This window comes from Anolis carolinensis, unplaced genomic scaffold (assembly GCF_035594765.1).
Source record: "Anolis carolinensis isolate JA03-04 unplaced genomic scaffold, rAnoCar3.1.pri scaffold_10, whole genome shotgun sequence".
In the NCBI taxonomy this organism is placed as follows: Eukaryota; Metazoa; Chordata; class Lepidosauria; order Squamata; family Dactyloidae; genus Anolis; species Anolis carolinensis.
Window position 1 is genome coordinate 16,178,612 of NW_026943821.1, and position 20,352 is coordinate 16,198,963.

General features: G+C 39.7%; 1 protein-coding gene across 3 annotated transcripts; it reads left to right on the forward strand.

Annotated features, from left to right (window-relative positions):
* Positions 1–315: 315 nt before the first annotated feature.
* fxyd5 (FXYD domain containing ion transport regulator 5) lies at positions 316–18,933 on the forward strand. Of its 3 annotated transcripts, none has more exons than XM_003224959.4 (10): positions 317–461; positions 5,667–5,715; positions 8,257–8,334; positions 10,813–10,890; positions 12,118–12,210; positions 12,323–12,370; positions 13,240–13,281; positions 15,240–15,314; positions 16,327–16,375; positions 18,491–18,933. In XM_003224959.4, the coding sequence occupies exons 1-10, from the start codon at positions 414–416 to the stop codon at positions 18,513–18,515; spliced, it is 585 nt and encodes a 194-aa protein (XP_003225007.1). In that variant the 5' UTR covers positions 317–413; the 3' UTR covers positions 18,516–18,933. The 3 variants fall into 3 exon arrangements, with proteins under 3 accessions (XP_062818695.1, XP_003225007.1, XP_062818694.1); XM_062962624.1 differs by lacking the exon at positions 317–461 and adding an exon at positions 1,464–1,735; XM_062962625.1 differs by lacking the exon at positions 15,240–15,314 and having other exon boundaries at positions 316–461.
* Positions 18,934–20,352: the final 1,419 nt, after the last annotated feature.

The following is a 20,352-nucleotide window of genomic DNA, read 5'->3' on the forward strand; positions in this document are numbered from 1 at the left end:
GCTTTGTACCAGACTACCATTTTTTGTTTTCCAGACTCCCATTTTTTGTTTTGTTTTTTACTCCGAAATCTGTTCTGTGGGCAATTCCAGCTGTTTATATATTGGTTCCAGTTAATGGCTCTTGACGATCCACGTGGCCTTTGCTGCTCATCCAAGCGTACAAAGCAGAAGGTTGTTTTTGTTCTTATAAATGGCTCTAGATTTGGTTACAGCCTGCCGTCATGTACAAAGAGATCTGGTACTTCTGCAAAATGCTCCCCTGGAGCACACACACACGCCACTGGCCGGACTTTATATATACCCACACACTTGGAAATGTAGGAACACGTGCCTTGTGACTCACACCCACTCCATAAGTGCCAGGAAGTGGCAAGAAGAGGAAATGACTAGTGGGGCCTTTCGTTCCCTCACCGATGCCCGGCATGCCGCACGCCTGGTGTTGTGAAGCATCCGCCATGAAGGTGAGTGACCCTCGGTCTCTTTAGCGTAGACCAGACCACCCAGGTCTCCCTTCTAATAATAACTTACATCCTTCCTCCCATTTATTTCCTGTCTCTGGAACAACTTACCAGCCAGATTTCTGCTAGGGGTTAACACTTTGGGAAGGAATTGTCGGTACAAGAGTGAGGCCTTTGGAAATGAAAGCCACATGTCCCCAATTAAGATTAGGATGCGAGGAAGAATAAAATAGGGAAAAGAGTGTAAGATAGGTGGGTAAACTATATGTTGAATGCCCCATCACTTTTGTTGCCACCATGGTCTCACTCTCAAAGACTCCCTTTGTGTTGTCGAAGGCTTTCATGGCCGGGATCACAGGGTTGTTGTATGTTTTCCGGGCTGTATGGCCATGTTCCAGAAGTATTCTCTCCAGATGTTTCGCCCACATGTATGACAAGCATCCTCAGACATTGTGAGGTTGTGATACCTCACAACCTCTGAGGATGCCTGCCATAGATGTGGGCGAAACGTCAGGAGAGAATACTTCTGGAACATGGCCATACAGCCCGGAAAACATACAACAACCCAAAGACTCCCTCTGCTCCCAACCATGGAGAGAAACTTAAGACAAAGTGTTATAAATTCTGGGCAGAGATATAGGGCACACACAGCCAAATACAGCTCCTCGAACCCCGTTGCCGGCCCCATCGGTTGGGAGATTCTGGTCTAGTTGCCATCTCGAAACTTAACTTTTCCATGCTCTGCACAAAGTTTTGTTTCTAAAAGTAGACAGAAAGTAATAAAGTGTTGGAGCGTTGGTATGAGCCCGTGGGATTGTTAAGTGTGGGAGAGAGGAGAACAAGGGATTCGGCTTTTGTCACAAAGCCAAGAAGGAGGGGGTGGCTGATTAATGTCAGCAATGTTGGGACTACAGAAGACTGGATCCAATCCAGTAGGAGAGGCTTAACAAAAACACCAACGTTTCTTTTGTGAGGCAGTCACAATGAGCTCTAAGGGACTCCTTTCTAAGAGAAGAATGGCTGGATAGCTCAGCACCACCTGCTCAGATATCTGCATCACGGTCCTCACATTTTTTGAAATTTTCTGCCATTGTAAGCAACCATGTCAGCAGCTCTCAGAGTCAAAGAAGTAGATCTTCTGTTGAGAGGAAATGTCAGTATTTTTCCATCTTTGGAGACTGGATCGAGAGCTTGAGACCTCAGTTGAGCTGCTGAGGAAGAAATGTCCATCAGGCTGATGAGATGGTCACCTAGAATACCAGAAGGCAATTTGTAGGGTAGGGTTCTTGCATGTATGTTTGTGTGGTTGTTATTCCTTGTGGCTTTTGCAGCAATTGTTTTCACCATTCTGTCCATATATGGTAACATTTCATTTGTATTTGGTAGTGGTAGAATATTGAACAAGGAGACTCACGTGGCACAGTGTTAGAAGTTTGATACCGCTTTAACTTCCATGATTCCAAAACTACATGATCTTTGGAGTTGCAGTTTGTTCAGGAGAGACTTCAAAGTCTCTAATCCTGATCTGTAGCACTAGAGAAGCTGTCTGTCTGAAATCAAAAATCTCAGAATTCCATAAGATATAGCTAAGAAAGTGGGATCGGAGTGTTTTAATTGTGCAGTGAAAATACACACAAGGTTTGGTAAACAAACTTCTGTTAAAGGCTATGGTGTTCTGTAATGAGGTCTAAAGACGCAGATGGAATCATACAATGTGGAAATTGGCACTGATTAGCCCTATTAACTCACTGTAAAATTTGGGTTCTCTAACTGGAAACTACTTGAGAGTTGCACCAGTTGGCGTCCAGTATATTTCTCTGATGTACATGCAAATGTGAGTAGATCAATAGGTACCGCTCCGGCGGGAAGGTAACGGCACTCCATGCAGTCATGCCCATGGCCATATGACCTTGGAGGTGTCTACGGACAATGCCGGCTCTTTGGCTTAGAAATGGAGATGAGCACCAACCCCCAGTCGGACACGACTAGATTTAATGTCAGTGGAAAACATTTACCTTTATCTTACAAGGACCTACATGGGGACAATCAATGTGAAATGCTATTGTATATTTACAACAAGTCAATGTTCAATCAGATTTCAAAAGAGGTGACTGGGATTGTTGTATCTAGTGATGGGATGGTTCTGTGGTTTTAAAAAGTGAACGCAAACAGTGTAAATGTATTAAATGACAGACCAAGAAACAGTTTCTTGTTAAATAGGCTTATTAAGAATTAGATTCCATTTGCACACTATCGGACAATACTTTTCAATTTATATTATTCTCTTAATTACTGTCAATAATTTTCCTTTATATGGAAAAATATGTCAAGTATGTGATTGTTTCATACAGATTTTCATTGTAAAAATAACTGACCTATTGTATGCCAGAGATAAGCAACTATAGTCGCTGTGAGGCTGACAACGTCATTATTCCTTACTACTAAGAATGACTGATAGGAGTCACAGTCCAACACATTTGGAGGGTCACTGTTGCACGTGCCATCCTAGATCATGAACTTGTCAGGAAAATAAAAATGCTGTCCTGGCAACCAACATAAATAAGCCTTATGTTTGTCCTGTCCTAAAATAATCTTCATCCAGAAAACAGACATTCTGCAACAGGACATTTTAAAAGTCTGGGACCAGGATGCATTATGCAAACTGGACAAATATGTATACGTCTTTCATTGTTGTGCAAAAATGTGTTCTGATAGGTTCACAAATTTGCACAACTTACTTTGATTTGTTGTCGAAGGCTTTCCTGGCCAGGATCACAGGGTTGTTGTGTGTCTTTCGGGCTGTGTGGCCATGTTCCAGAAGCATTCTCTCCTGACGTTTCGCCCACATCTATGGCAGGCATCCTCAGAGGTTGTGAGGTTTGATTTACTTTTCATAAGAGTAGCTGTCATTCCATACCAGCTTACTGAGCTCCAAGGCTGCATCTACACTTTATATTAATCCAGTTCGACACCACTTTAACTGCCAAAGCCCACAGCTATGGAATTGTGAGAGTTATAGTTTTTCAAGGTTGTTAGCCTTCTCTGACAAAGAGGACTGGTGTCTCATCAAACTACAACTCCCATGATTCTGTCAAATTGAGCCATGGCAGCTAAAGTGGAGTCAAATTACATCAATTCTACAGTATGGCTGTACATTATGTTCGTATAAGATTGCACTGTAAATCCCCTCTCCAATAAGATAAAAAAAATTGACAGCCACTTTTTGGATTGGTGTGATTTTTACAGGCATTGTTTTCATATCAAGTATACCATTGCCTAGGAGCTCCTGGTGGCACAGCAGGATAAACCGCTGAGTTGCCAAACTTGCTGACTGAAAGGTTGGCGGTTTGAATCTGGGGAGCAGGGTGAGCTCCTGTTGTTAGCCTCAGCTTCTGCCAATCTCAAAAACATGTATATGTGAGTAGATCAATAGGTACCAGCACTCCATGCCATCATGCCAGCCACATGAACTTGGAGGTGTCTATGGACAACGCCAGCTCTTCGGCTTAGAAATAGAGATGAGCACTAACCCCCAGAGTCAGACACAACTAGACTTAATGTCAGGGGAAAACCTTTATCTTTACCTATAACACTGCCTACTCTAGGATGAGAAACTTGCATTTCTATGGAGAAAAGATAAGAAATGTTGTTTGGAAGCTGAATGCATCTGTACAGTCATACTGAAGAAAGGAGAAATCCAATGAAGGCAGCATCAGGCATCTGTTTGAGCTGAACTGTCTGGTTTCCTAGCAGAAGGTCAATTAAGTGCTAACAACCCTGGGGAATAGAATACCAGAATATAGTTCCTACTCTAACAGAGCTTGGAAAGAGCTGTTCAGAATAATTCACTAGTTCACATTTGTTGAGATTTTTTTTAAACCATACAAACAAGGGGAACCAATTCTGCAGTTTTTGTTTTCTAACTTAATTAGGATTTTTAAAAATTCTGTTCTTCTTTTATCTCTGATCAGAGACTGGAGGCAAAAAAAGGTCATTTAAAGCCTGGGAAGGTTTATAATGATACGGGTTCTGGTTTGCTATCCTGAAAGGTTTGCATGCAAAGGACTTCTCTAGGGGCCCTTCCACACAGCCATAAAACCCAGAATATCAAGGCAGAAAAATCCCACAATATGTACTCTGAACTGGGGCCCTTCCACACCGCCATATACAGTAGAGTCTCACTTATCCAACATTCGCTTATCCAATGTTCTGGATTATCCAATGCATTTTTGTAGTCAATGTTTTCAATACATCATGATATTTTGGTGCTAAATTCGTAAATACAGTAATTACTACGTAGCATTACTGCATATTGAACTACTTTTTCTGCCAAATTTGTTGTATAACATGATGTTTTAGTGCTTAATTTGTAAAATCATAACCTAATTTGATGTTTAAAAGGCTTTTCCTTAATCTCTCTTTATTATCCAACATATTTGCTTATCCAACGTTCTGCCGGCCCGTTTATGTTGGATAAGTGAGACTCTACTGTACCGGTAACCCAGTATCCACTCTAGCAATAATCATGCCAGACTACACAGAGAAGCCATTGAAATCTACAAACATGTGGACAATTTCAACACAAAGGAGGAAACCATGAAAACGAATAAAATCTGGCTACCAGTATTTTAAAAACTCTAAAATCAGAACAGTAACAGTAAATAAAGAACAAGACTCTGAAAACAGAGGAATTACAGACTTGAATCAATCAGGGGCAGCTAACACCTCCAAACAAAGGATTCCCCCAGGCAGGAATGAAACTTGCAAGGCCATTAATGCTGATCAATGTGATTAATTCTAACATTCACACTGGCCTCCAACAGACAAGCATTATTTCTCCCATCCTGGACCTTCCACAGATATATAAACCTAACTTGCTTAGTTTTCCAATATATCTCACAACCTCTGAGGATTCCTGCCATAGATGTGGGCAAAGCATCAGGAGAGAATGCTTCTGGAACATGACCATACAGCCCAGAAAATGCACATCAAGCTAATGATTCCAGCTATGAAAGCCTTTGACAACATATCTTGGGTTTGTTTGTTTTTTTTGCCTTAAGCAGCAAAATATTTTGGTCCTCCTCCTTCTAACAACTTATGATGTTATCTCATTTGGTCCACACTGGAGGTATTTTGGATATTCACAATTGGGACTATGGGTCATAACAATTGAATAATACGGACTATATCTCTGTATTTATTTCACAGATCTTTCTTCTGCTTGGTCTTATGAGCCTTACAACTTTTTTGGATGCAGGTGAGATGTTGCCTTTTCATTACATTTTCTAAGTGTTTCCAACTATTACTTCTACAGCAATAGACAACAATGAAGGTGCACATCCATGTTCTCCACAAGTTATCATTTTTCACCTGAGCTGACTTGCATGAGTCATCCTGTTGTTAGGGATATCCTTCTCAAAGCTGGATGAGTCAGAGCTACTTTATAGAGTAGTCACTTAGGCCCCTTCCACACAGCTGAATAAAATCCTACATTATCTGAACTGGAATATATGGCAGTGTGGACTCAGATAACCCAGTTCAAAGAAGATATTGTGGAATTTTCTGTCTTGATATTCTGGGATATAGGGCTGTGTGGAAGCCCTCCTAGAAATTGGTAATTCATTGTCATTCATCTACATCAGGGGTCCTCAAACTTTTTAAGTGGAGGGCCAGTTCATGGTCCCTCGAATTGTTGAGGGGCCGAATTATCATTTGAAAAAAAATACAAACAAATTCCTATGCACACTGCACACGTCTTATTTGTAGTGCAAAAAAACCCCCAAAACCCAACAACTATTTATTTATTTATTTATTTACTACATATATACCCCACCCTCTCTCACCCCAAAGGGGACTCAGAGCAGCTTACAATTTGTATGTACATACAATATATTATATTATATATTTATTTATTACAACAGTTATATCCCACCCTTCTCACCCGAGAGGGGACTCAGGGCGGCTTACAATAAACACACATATAAAAATTATACAATACACTATAAATCAGATTAAAATTATTAACTGGGCCCGGGCTGTGGCGCAGGTGGGAGAGCAAGCCAGCTGCAATTAACTGCAATGAATCACTCTGACCAGGAGGTCATGAGTTCTAGGCCGCTCGGAGCCTATGTTTGTTTGTCTTTGTTCTATGTTAAAAGGCATTGAATGTTTGCCTATATGTGTAATGTGATCTGCCCTGAGTCCCCTTCGGGGTGAGAAAGGCGGAATATAAATGCTGTAAATAAATAAATAAATAAATAAATAAATAAACTTACATCAACATTAATAAAAACATTCTAAAATACAAATGGGTGTGTTCAAGTTCAAAAGACTGGGTCTGTCAATTGACCCAGTCTATTATATAATAGACCCAGTCTATTATATTATTGGCATAGCACAATATTAACATTATATATTATTATATTGTCCTATACCACTACCGTAATATTATTAGTAATATTACATTTAATATATAATGCATCATTCATATTATTATATTGTATAATTATTTGTATTATATTGTATTACATTATAATATTAGTATCAATATTATATGTATACACAATATATTCAATTACAGTAGAGTCTCACTTATCCAACATAAACGGGCTGGCAAAACGTTGGAAAAGTGAATATGTTGGATAATAAGGAGAGATTAAGAAAAAGCCTATTAAACATCAAAATAGGTTATGATTTTACAAATTAAGCACCAAAACATCATGTTATACAACAAATTTGACAGAAAAAGTAGTTCAATACGCAGTAATGTTATGTTGTAATTACTGTATTTATGAATTTAGCACCAAAATATCAAGATATATTGAAAACATTGACTACAAAAATGTGTTGGATAATCCAGAACATTGGATAAGCGAGTGTTGGATAAGTGAGACTCTACTGTATATAATAGACCCAGTCTATTATATTATTGGCATAGCACAATATTAACATTATATATTATTATATTGTCCTATACCACTACCGTAATATTATTAGTAATATTACATTTAATATATTATTATTATTATTATTATTATTATTATTATTATTATTATTATTATTATTATTATTATTATTGTTAAACTTATATACCGCTACTCCCGGTTTGGCTCGGAGCGGTTTACAAAAATAGATTAAAACAATACACTTGGCTTTAAAATAACAATAAAAACAATAAAAGCAACAATAAAAGCAACAATAAAAACAATAATGTATAATTATTATTATATTGTATAATTATTAGTATTATATTGTATTACATTATAATATTAGTATCAATATTATATGTATGCACAATATATTCAATTATTACATAGCACAATATTAGTAAATGAAAGAACAATACAATATTTAAAAATAAAATATAAACCTATCAGGATCTCAATGGGAAGTGTGGGCCTGCTTCTGGCCAATGAGATAGTCAAGTTAAGTAAGATTGTTGTTGTGTGCCTTCAAGTCATTTCAGACTTTGGGTGAGGCGAAGTCTAAAACTGAGGGTGGGGGCCAGGTAAATGACCTTGGAGGGCCGCATCCGGCCCACGGGCCTTAGTTTGGGGACCCCTGATCTACACCATTGAACCTCAGCTTGTAGATTTCACTTCAGTAGCCAAAATAGTACTACTAGTATGGAAGAGGAATCTATCCAAAAGTTTTAAGGAATCTTAAAGACTGCTAAAATTAAAAGGGGGGAGGGGGGTATGGGAAAAATATTGGTCTGCAGAGGTTTGGTCCATTAATGTCTGAAGATGTTCATGGCCATGGTATGATGACTGACTCCATGCTTGCTTTGATTTTATAGTAAGCCCAGCTTCTGTTGTTGAACAGGAGGAGGATGCTGCAGATGGAGCCACAATGGAACCCCAGTTGTTTTCAACATGTGAGTTTTATGGCTTGGTAAATAATCTCTGGCCAATATGGCCAAGGCCCTTTCCACACAGCTGCATAAAATCCACATTGAATTGGATTATATGGCAGTGTGGACTCAGATATTCCAGTTCAAAACAGATATTGTGGATTATCAGCCTTGATATTTTGTCTTATATGGTTGTGTATTTTGCCCTCTGCAGAAAGGCTGCATCTACATGCCAGCCCAAAGATACAGTAGAGTCTCACTTATCCAACATTCGCTTATCCAACATTCTGGATTATCCTACGCATTTTTGTAGTCAATGTTTTCAATACATCGTGATATTTTGGTACTGAATTCGTAAATACAGTAATTGCTACGTAGCATTACTGCCTATTGAATTACTTTATCTGTCCAATTTATTGTCTAACATGATGTTTTGGTGCTTAATTTGTAAAATCATAACCTAATTTGATGTTTAATAGTCTTCTCCTTAACCTCTCCTTATTATCCAACATATTCGCTTATCCAACGTTCTGCCAGCCCGTTTATGTTGGATAAGTGAGACTCTACTGTAGTTGTTTGTAGTGCAGCTAGCCTCTGCATGCTCCTTCCTTCAAGGTATTTGCTTCCCTTACCATCTGAGTATCTTGCCCTATGACATGCTCAGATGTTTAATGAAAGGAGAACAATCATTGAATATGTGCATGATTTTAAGTGAAAAAACATTCACTAGGAAAGGATCAAGTGTTTTCTCCTTGTGCTGCATTTCCATTCTATCTTCAGGCTGCTTTTCATTTTTAAACACTTCAAGGATTTTCTGTGACAACTTGTTCTTAGCAATTTGTGATGCTGTTTCCTTCTTTTGTTAACAGGGTGGCAAGGCGGGGGGGGGGGGGGGGGTCTCTATTTTAATGTCCATGAGTTGGGATAGAGAAATAAGATCATTTTACAGCAGTGGTTCCCAACCTTTTTTTGACCAGGGACCACTTTGGCCAGGGACTACTCTCCAACATTAGTACCGAAAGGGTTACGAATCAGTTTTTGGTCAACTTTAGATTCAGTTTGGTTATTTGGGGTGCTGATTCAGAAAACTGCACTGGATAGACCACATCAGCTCTAGTTTCTGATACAGAACATAGGCCATCCAGTGGTGGTCATTTGCTCGCCCACAGAAAGCCATATTTAATCATCTAGAGCTGATGTGGTCTATCCAATGCAATGTTCTGAATCAGCACCTCAAAGAACCCCAGGAACAGGCCTAAAAACAAAAACACCAAGGTGCCCCCGTTTCCTGGCGCCACATGTAATGGCTCTGCTCAGGGGGAGGGAGGAAGAGAAGCAGCAGTCAGGAGGCTTATTGTGTTGTTGAAGGCTTTCATGGCCAGGATCACAGGGTTGTTGTATGTTTTCCGGGCTGTATGGCCATGTTCCAGAAGTATTCTCTCCTGACGTTTCTCCCACATCTATGGCAGGCATCCTCAGAGGTTGTGAGGTATGGAGAAACTAAGCAAGGAAGGTTTATATATCCGTGGAAAGTCCAGGGTGGGAGAAGAACCCTTGTCAGTTGGAGGCCAGTGCGAATGTTGTAGTTAATCAATGCTAATTAAGGTGATTAACTACAACATTAACACTGGCCTCCAACTGACAAGAGTTCTCTCACCCTGGACTTTCCACAGATATATATAAACAGATATACAGTAGAGTCTCACTTATCCAACATAAACGGGCTGGCAGAATGTTGGATAAGTGAATATGTTGGATAATAAGGAGGGATTAAGGAAAATTGTATTACACATCAAATTAGGTTATGATTTTACAAATTAAGCACCAAAACATCATGTTTAACAACAAATTTGACAGAAAAAGTAGTTCATTATGCTATAATGCTATGTAGTAATTATTGCATTTACGAATTTAGCACCAAAATATCACGATGTATTGAAAACATTGACTACAAAAATGTGTTGGATAATCCAGAAGGTTGGATAAGCAAGTGTTGGATAAGTGAGACTCTACTGTATATAGAAGTGGTACATCCTTTGGCTGATGAAACAGGTATCTAGCCTTCATTTCTTCTAGTGTTGTTGTGTGTTTTCTGGGCTATATAGCCATGTTCCAGAAGCATTTCTCCTGACGTTTCGCCCACATCTATGGCAGGCATCCTCAGAGTTTGTGAGGTATTTACCATAGGTGTGGGTGAAATGTCAGGAGAGAATGCTTCTGAAACACGGCCATACAGCCCAGAAAACACATAACAACCCTGTGGTTCTAGCCATGAAAGCCTTCGACAACACATTTCTTTTGGTATTTGAATATTACCTGTTATCCCATGATGGCTTCCAGGTAATGTATACAAAATAAAAGCAGACAGAACAACCAAAAACATAAGTTAAAAACATTTTTAAAAAAACAGGTTAAAACACACACTAGGCAATTCAAACCAATAGAAGAGCTGCCCTGGTTTTACGGTCCAAGTCCATCTAAGTCAGTTTTTCTGTTCCATAGCGTCATCTTATATGGCAGAGGGATTGGAAGATGCAAGAACTGAGCTGAACTTCCTGCAAGAACTTGAGACAACAAATGGTATGTGGAAGAGAACATGTTCGGGCTGGAATCCTTTAATAATATTGATCTCAGTTCTGTGTGGAACTTGGAAAGGTTACTGCTTTGGAGCTCTCTTGGTCTCTTACTAAGACCAAGTACTTCCCAGCCAGCATAGATGTATCTCCCAAGCCTCAGTACTTTTGTAGCCTAAAGGCATCATCAGGGTAAAAGAGGGAGGCAAAAGCAAGAACTCTCAAAGTGCCAGAAGAACAAAAATATTTATAGGGCAAAAATGTTCAGGAGTAGGGAAATACCCTCTAAAATAGACCACTGAGGACTGATGATCAGTGTTCATCAGGGGTGGAGAATAACATGGAGTATCTTGGCAGAAGGCATGGCTGGCTGGCTATAACTGTACTCTGCGTGACAATATTGGCCCCACTACAGGCCCAGGCTGTGGCGCAGGCTGGAGAGCAAGCCAGCTGCAACCAGCTGCAATGAATCACTCTGACCAGGAGGTCATGAGTTCGAGGCCCGCTCGGAGCCTGTTTGTCTTGTCTTTGTTCTATGTTAAAGGCATTGAATGTTTGCCTTGTATGTGTAATGTGATCCGCCCTGAGTCCCCTTCGGGGTGAGAAGAGTGGAATATAAATGCTGTAAATAAAATAAATAAATAATACAGTCCTTCCAGATTTGCTATCAGGATCTTTTTCAGGTTTGGCTAATATGGCAACCGTAGTCATACCTGAGAGTCCTCTGATAGCGCAGCAGGTTAAACCACTGAGCTGCTGAACTTGCTGACCGAAAGGTTAAGAGTTCAACTCCAGGGAGTGGGGTGAGCTTCCACTGTTAGCCCTAGCTTCTGCCAACCTAGCAGTTCGAAAACATGCCAATATGAGTAGATCAATAGGTACCGCTCTGGTGGGAAGGTAACGGCACTTCATGCAGTCATGCTGGCCACATGACCTAGGAGATTACTACGGACAATGCCGGCTATTTTGCTCAGAAATGGAGATGAGCACCAACCCCCAGAGTCAGACATGACTAGACTTAATGTCAGGGGAAAACCTTTACCTAGTCATACCTGAGTGGAGACAGCCTTCCCACTAATATTATGCTTGTGTCGTAGTTAAAGGGTTGGTTTAAAAACAAGTCTATATTATTTGTCCCCAAAGCTCAGAATATTTTTTCTTCCTAAGGAATTCTGGCTCACCTCTACATTTTCTTTAATATTCTTTCCTTGGCTTATAATCGAAATCACAAAAGCAAATGAAGTGATAACTACAGTGACAGCTGTGACTGAAACACCAACAACGGGCATTGTCACCACGAACAATATGAAGGCCACAAGGTTTGCAGGTGAGCACTAGAAACAAGCCGTGAGAAAGACTGGGAGAGAAAACTGGGAGAGACCAAGCGACTTTGGCATTCCCAACTTAACCGAATGGCATCTCTGCATTGTCTTTTCCAGGAGTTACTACACCTGAAGTGCCACCTGATGACCAGAAGATGAAAGCAGGTATATTGATGGCTTGAAAAGGAGGAATAATCCCTCCTTTCTTTTCTTTTTAAAAAAATATTTTTATTAAGTGTTTTTGAACATAAGTGAGAACAATAATAAGTATAGAAAAGATAGTGAAAAGGGTGTGTGTGATAAGGAGGAGGAGAAATTAAAAAAAGAAAAAGAAAAAGAAAAAAAAGAAAAAAAGAAAAAAACCCCGATTAAAACCAAAAGAAAAAAGAAAAAAAGAAAGAAAGAAAATGTACTTCCCGTCTTTTCTTCTAGGTGATAGAGTATTTTGTATTTGTTATCATTATACGACCACTCCGGCATTATGATTTTGTAATAAGTTCTTATTGTTCTATATAAGTTGTCAATAATGTCCAATCTGTTTCTTTTTTTGGTTTACCATGATGAGTCTTCAAGTAATATGTCAGTGTATACATGTTCTTTATATCTATAATTTTTAATATCCATTCTTCTTTAGTTGGTGTTTCTGTTAATTTCCACTTCTTTGCATATACTATTATGGCTGCTGTTACAAAGTAATTAAATATAATCTCTTGGTTCTTATTAAAATTCATATCAGTCATTCCTAAAATAATAAACCCCCCTTTCCATTGAAAATAATAGTATTTGCTTAGGGTCTGAAGTTTCACATATCTACATGAAGTCTGGGAACATATCTCCTGCATATATGGGGATTGTACTGTATATATGTTTCAACAGTGTCTAGATATTAACAAATATCCACATATAGGAAGCTAATTATATATGATGCATTAGGAACTGGAGCTATCATTTATATGCAGAGGATCATATCTTGACATTTTCATGATAGCAAAATTTGCATTTTCTCCATCTAACGTTCTTTTTTATTTTCACAGACCTTGAACAGATAGATTACAACCAAGATTTTTTCCATTATGGTAAGTCCCAAGATGAAGAAAGTGATGCTTAAGAGATTTTAAAAGACAGCTCTGTTTCCTATTGAGGGTTTGGAATAAATGAGGCCTTCTCCTGGTATTTTTTCATCCTTGCTGGCTTTGTTTTTGGAAAATAGATTTTGTAGGCTTTGGGAGTAGCAAAATTTGTTTGATTAGAGACCATCATAGTGCAAAAAAAAAAAATACTATGGGCACAACTGCGAGAAATACTGGGTGTCAGGATCATATGCCTCGGCCCTGCATGTGTCTCTGTTTTATATGTTTTGTTCTATGGTTCTGATATATGTTATGTATACCATATTGGCTAATTTAGATATCTCACACATGCTGTAGTGCAGCATGGTATCCATATGCAGGCTATGTTAGTATTTTGCATTCTATATTTCATTAGTTCACTTATATGTAATGGGAATTAAGAGTACATGAGAAAAATGCTTATTGGAAACTAATTTCCCAGCAGACGATAGTATAATTTCTTTCGTTAGGAATATGGAGATGCAATATTTAGACCAGTGGTTCCCCAACTTTTTTTTGACCAGGGACCACTCCCCAACATCAATACCAAAAGGGTTACTAATTAGGTTTTGGTCAACTTTAGATTCAGTTTGGTTATCTTGGGTGCCGATTCAGAAAACTTCATTGGATAGACCACATCAGCTCTAATTTCTGATATAGAACATATGCCATCCAGTAGTCGCCCTCTATTTGCCATCTGCTCGCTCACATAAAATCATATTTAATAATCTAGAGCTGATGTGGTCTATCCAATGCAATTTTCTGAATCAGCACCCCAAATAACTTCCAAGTGCCACATGGAACGGCTCTGCTTAGGTGGAGGGAGGAGGAGAAGCAGCAGTCAGGAGGCTTGTTGTCGTAGGTAGTCAGCCTCTCTCTTCCCAACATTTCTGTTACCTTGGCATTATAAGAGGGTTTAGCGAGACCTGTCACTCTCATTGCAATGGTGTGCTAACTGTGAGTCTGTGGACCATATTTTAGTTCTTGGGGACCTTTGGTGGTGCACAGACCACAGGTTGGAAACCACTGATTTAGACCGTTTGGTGGTTTTCTGGTGGTAAAAATGACCCAAGGTTTTTCTCATGTGAAAGATGGAGAACTGGGAATGAGATGTTTTAATTATTTCACCAGTGGAAGAAAAGACAATAAACTGTATAACATACATTACACTTAATGGGAAAATACCAAAGAATTAGAAATGTTTAGTTTATAAACGCTGTGATGTTGAGAATAGTATTCTCTATATATAAAAGAGTAATGGAATCACGGCAACTAAACTAAATGCCCCACAACCTCGAAAATTGACAGCACAACCTCTCATCCATGCCTCTACGTTCATACAACAAAAATAAAAGAAAAATAAAGTCCTAACCACAGCAACGCGTGGCTGGGCACAGCTAGTAGTATAGTATAGTAGCTTGTTCCTACTTTTTAAAGTAAAGCTTGTCTACCTCAAAGCCACGGTTGTGCAATGGGTTAAATCCGTGTGCCAGCTGAACTGCTTACCTGAAGGTTGGGTTACTGATCTGAAGGTGGGTGATTCTAATCCACGAGATGGGGTGAGCTCCTGTCTGTCAGCTCTAGCTTGTGGGGACGTAAGAGAAGCCTCCCAGCAGGATGGTAAGACATCCAGGCGTCCCCTGGGCAAGGTCTCTATAGACAGCCAATTCCCTCACACCAGGAGCAACTTGCAGTATGTTCTCAAGTTGCTTCTGACAAGATTAAAAAAAACTTCAAAGTGAGCTTATTTGTGAGATGGGACCTGCACCCAACACTGAGCATTTCAAATGTCTTTAAGTAACCTTAAGAATTGGCTCTTGTTCCAGACATCATTTTTCCACCAGCATTAATGCATTTTAGCATACCATTTGATGTTTGTATTAAGTGCTCTGTTCTTGTTTTGTTTTGTTTTTTTCCTATTGCAGATTACCACTTCCTGCGCAAATGGGGTTTAGTAGCCGCTGCCATCTTGTTCATCCTTGGCATTCTCATTCTCACCTGTAAGAATGGATGACTGGCATGAATGCATCTGAAATCATCTAACATGAATGCATCCGAAATTTCAGTTGTGTTATGAGGGTGGAAACAGTGTAACAAGTGTATTTCATTCATTCATTGAGTATTGCCATAGGACCCAGGGCAACTCACTTGGCCAAAACAAGGCTGAAAACCTGATGGGAAAAAGTTAAAACACAATGGAAGAGGATATGATTAGTTTTAAAGTGATTATGTTAGAAATGATCTTACAGAAGTGTGGAATTGTGGTGGTGCAGCTGAGCTGCTAAACTTGCTGACCAGAAGGTTGGTGGTTCGAATCTGGGAAGTGGGGTGAGCTTCCATTGTTAGCCCCAGCTCCTGCCAACCTAGAAGTTTGAAAACATGAAAATGTGAGTAGATCAATAGGTACCGCTCTGGCAGGAAGGTAACGGCGCTCCATGCAGTCATGCCAGCCACATGACCTTGGAGGTGTCTATGGACAGCACTGGCTCTTCGGCTTAGAAATGTAGATGAGCACCAACCCCCAAGTCGGACACGACTAGACTTAACGTCAGGGGAAACCTTTACCTCCAAATGCACATTATTAAAAAAAAAAAACCTACAACCAATTAGGAATCAAGTGATTTTGGTTGTTGGTAAAAGAATAGAGAGGAGGCTAACCTGTGCATTTAAGGATTTTGAGCCACATATGAAAACAATCTGGTATGTTGGGTGTGGATCCTTCATAGAGAAAGAAAGGTATTTTGTGGAATATACAAATATAGGCAATACATAGCTAGCTGTACTGAAATCAATACTGTCGTTTGCTATTTAGGTAGAAAACAAATTTGTTATTGGCTCATTCCTGATGGCATACCTTTCAATTGATATTTTGAAAATCTGGCAATATTACTTTCACAACATCATTTCCTATCTCCGAGAAGTCTGGGTTGTGGTTGCTTAGGCATCGCTGGCTGCCCAATTTTTCCCTTTGGTTCTTGACACTGTAACTCTTTGTTCTTTCTCCTTTTCCAGGCGGTAAACATGGGAAATTCCCAAGATGCCGTGGAAAGAAACGGGCAAGGTAGGATGCCATCCACCCTGACTCCCTTTCACTTTTTCTAATCTATTATTTCTTGAATGAAGCTGAATGGCAGTATATAAATAAAAGCCAAGGAACTCCTTTCACACAAAGCCCATATTCAATTTCAGAAAGGTTCCTGGAGGCTGCATTCCACAGATGGGCAGAGTAAATGGGCAGAACCAAAAATACCAGTATATATTTGCTCAATGCTTTTTGTGCCACAACCAAGCATTGGGCAAGCAATGTCAGCTTCTTCAAACTGGGATGCCGTAAACCAAAAGCTGAGAAACCACCAACAATGAAGCCATGGGGAAATGTCCACAGCCATTCGGAAAAGCCCAGAGAAACTGACTTGATCCCAGCATGTGAAGTTCAACACTCCCAAGATAAATGGACCACATCAGTTCTTGCAAGAAGCAGAATGTGACAGTTGCCTCACTTAGCAAAGTCCAAAGTGAACCATGAGCAGACCCCTGGTTCTTACTCATGAACCCTTTGGCCACCTTCCTGCCTTCTCCATCTAAACTAGTTTGCTGCACTCAGATATAAAGGACGATGCAAATTGTCAATTGTTATACTCATGGTTGATCACTCATAATCACGTACGATTGTCTTCTAGAGGTAGTCTTGGTGGTGGATCCATAAATGACTGTGAAGACCTATTCTGGATCTACATGGTCTTTCGCATTGAGAACATACATCAATGGTTCTCAACCTGTGGGTCCCCAGATGTTTTGGCCTTCAACTTCCAGAAATCCTAAGAGCTGGTAAACTGGCTGGAATTTCTAGGAGTTGTAGGCCAAAACAACTGAGGATCCACAGGTTGAGAACCACTGGCATAGATTTCCAGATGGAAGGTGGTCACGACCAGGTTTTGCTCTTTTACCTTGTATTTGTGCCTCTTCAAAATCCATAGCACCATTGATAACAACTGTCCTCCAGTTACATATTCAAATAACAGTCCACTCAACATCTGAATACGGAAAAGGGAGCACTAGCATCTAGTCTAGCGGTGGTCAACTTTGTAGGTGCGAGGATCAATTTCCTAGTCATCCCACACCTCCCCAAGCTGCAGCTCCTCCCAAGTAAATATCTCCATTTTCCTATGCAGTTGGTCTGAAAATTGTAATAGGAAATGAAACTGTCATCATTTTGAGAGAGGTGGTGATGAAAATAGAGGTACGGTAGAGTCTCACTTATCCAACATAAACGGGCCGGCAGAACGTTGGATAAGCGAATATGTTGGATAATAAGGAGGGATGAAGGAAAAGCCTATTAAACATCAAATTAGGTTATGATTTTACAAATTAAGCATCAAAACATCATGTTATACAACAAATTTGATAGAAAAAGTAGTTCAATAATGCTATGTAGTAATTACTGTATTTACGAATTTAGCACCAAAATATCACAATGTATTGAAAACATTGACTACAAAAATGCGTTGGATAATCCAGAACGTTGGATAAGTGAGACTCTACTGTATTTGGAAGAAGCAAAGATCTCACTACATGCATGTGCAGTGTTTAGAATCATAGAATAATAGAGTTGGAAGAGACCTCATGGGCCATCCAGTCCAACCCACTGCCTAGAAGCAGAAAATCACATTCTGTGTCGTTTTTCAACATGCCTGAAATTGCACTCCTTTAAAAAAAATTGAGGAGGCAATTTACAAATTTGTGGTACTGGTAATAATAATAATAATAATAATAATAATAATAATAATAATAATAATAATAATAATAATAATAATAAAAACTTTATTTATACCCCGCCACCATCTCCCTGTGGGGACTCGGGGCGGCTCACAATGTTACAAAAGTAACAGCACAAATACATAAACAATACACACAGTTTAAAACACAAGAAGATGATAAAACAGAAGTTAAAACAAAGGTTTATACAACAGTATTAATATCAATAGTAATAATATCAGACAACCACCAATGGTAGGAGTTTAAAGCAGCATTAATGGGCATCCAGGGGCTTGAGCACATTATGAGACACTTTCACCCAGTCTTTCACTTCAGGCATCCCAGTATCTTAGGCCAGGTCTGGATGGTGAACTTCCTTCTGATACATTTCCTATCTGAACTCTGTCCCCTTCCTTTACAGAACCTATGATGTGGCCCAGGCCTGAAGCCATTTCATATCCTGAGGAGCATTGCACTGACACAAGCACACCATTCAGCATCACCCTGGATGTATCATATGGAAGCCTTTCCTATTCTTCTCCGTGGAAAAATAGCTGCTTAGCTTCTCTCAACGCCGTCCGCAACATCCTGTCTATCTGACCTTCAATATACCTTTCCCCGCTTTTCCTACAACACCTATTTAATTTTTTTGGCTCTATACCTAAGATATATTTCTATTAATCTAATTCCCCTGTAGAATCAGAAAGTTTGAAAGAATCGTGGAATGAACTGTCTTTTTTTTGTGCAGCCTCAGGTTTAGAGAGACTTGAGTTGCCAAGAGAAACCTCATTGTGAAGTTCTGTTCCAACAAGTCTCATGTTCTGTACTCACAATAATACTTTTGGGTGTGTTTTCCCCCTCCTATGTTTTCTGGCTTCATTTCTGTGTTCTTTTGTTATCCTTTGCATACGAGGCCATGATAATATAAAAGGCCTGAATTGTCACATAAATACACACTACCAGATGAAGTTACGACTGCCTTCATTTGCACCCAAGGACTCAAATTCTTGATTTAATGAAGACACACATGGGATCAGTATTTTAACAACTTGAAAAGTGAGCTCTTTATACTGGATACCTTATATTATTCTTTGTAATGACAAAGATTCAGTGCCATCACTTCACTATCACCACTTTTTGGTAGAAAATTGTCAAGTCCTAAATACCCGGTGGCACAGTGTGTTAAAGTGCTGAGCTGCTGAACTTGCAGACCGAAAGGTTACAGGTTCGAATCCGGGGAGCCGGGTGAGTGCCTGCTGTCAGCTCCAGCTTCTGCCAACCTAGCAGTTCAAAAACATGCAAATTTTATTTATTTATTTACAGTATTTATATTCCACCCTTCTCACCCTAAAGGGGACTCAGGGCGGATCACAATGCACATATACATGGCAAACATTCAATGCCATTAGAAATACGACATATATAGAGAGACACAGAGGCAATTTAACATTCCAGTTTCCGGCTTCATGAGGGTATGCTCAATTCCGGCCACAGGAGGAGCTGTCGCTTCACCGTCCACTTGTGACACCAAGTCCTTGATGGAGTACTTCCTCATTCTTCTGCAGGCTGCAGGAAGGTTTTTTTTAATGATGTTATAAAGCGGTACCTAAATTTCCTACTCGACAGATGCAACTGTCTTTCGGGATGAATAGGTCAACAGTAAGCTAGACTATGTGAGTAGATCAATAGGTACCGCTCCGGCAGGAAGGTAATAGCAGTGAAAATTGCTGTGCAGTGAAAATACACCCAAGGTTTGGTATTACAAGTAAACAAACTTCTGTTAAAGGCTATGGTGTTCTGTAATGAGGTCCAAAGAGGCAGCTGGAATCATACAATGTGGAAATTGGCACTGATTAGCCTATTAACTCACTGAAAAATTTGGGTTCTCTAACTGGAAACTACTTGAGAGTTGTACCAGTTGGTGTCCAGTATATTTCTCTGATGTACATGCAAATGTGAGTAGATCAATAGGTACCGCTCTGGCGAGTAGATCATTAGGTACCGCTCTGCCGGCCACATGACCTTGGAGGTGACTACGGACAACACTGGCTCTTCGGCTTAGAAATAGAGATGAGCACCAACCCCCAGAGTTGGACACGACTGGACTTAACATCTGGGGAAACCTTTACCTTTTTAAATACCCGAAGGACAGCAGATCTCATCTGAGCTTGGAAATGAAGTGATGTAAGCCCTGATTAGTACTTGGATGAGAAACCACCAATGAATACAAGATGTTTTAGGCTATATTTCAGAGGAAGGAATTGGAAAAACAGCTCTGAGTAT

Bases quoted from the DNA above. Each gene is read 5' to 3' on its own strand.
- fxyd5 (XM_003224959.4), top strand. From the start codon at position 414: ATGCCCGGCATGCCGCACGCCTGGTGTTGTGAAGCATCCGCCATGAAG. The intron at 462-5,666 runs GTGAGTGACCCT...TTTATTTCACAG, and splicing joins GTGAAGCATCCGCCATGAAG to ATCTTTCTTCTGCTTGGTCT. The intron at 12,371-13,239 runs GTATATTGATGG...TTATTTTCACAG, and splicing joins TGACCAGAAGATGAAAGCAG to ACCTTGAACAGATAGATTAC.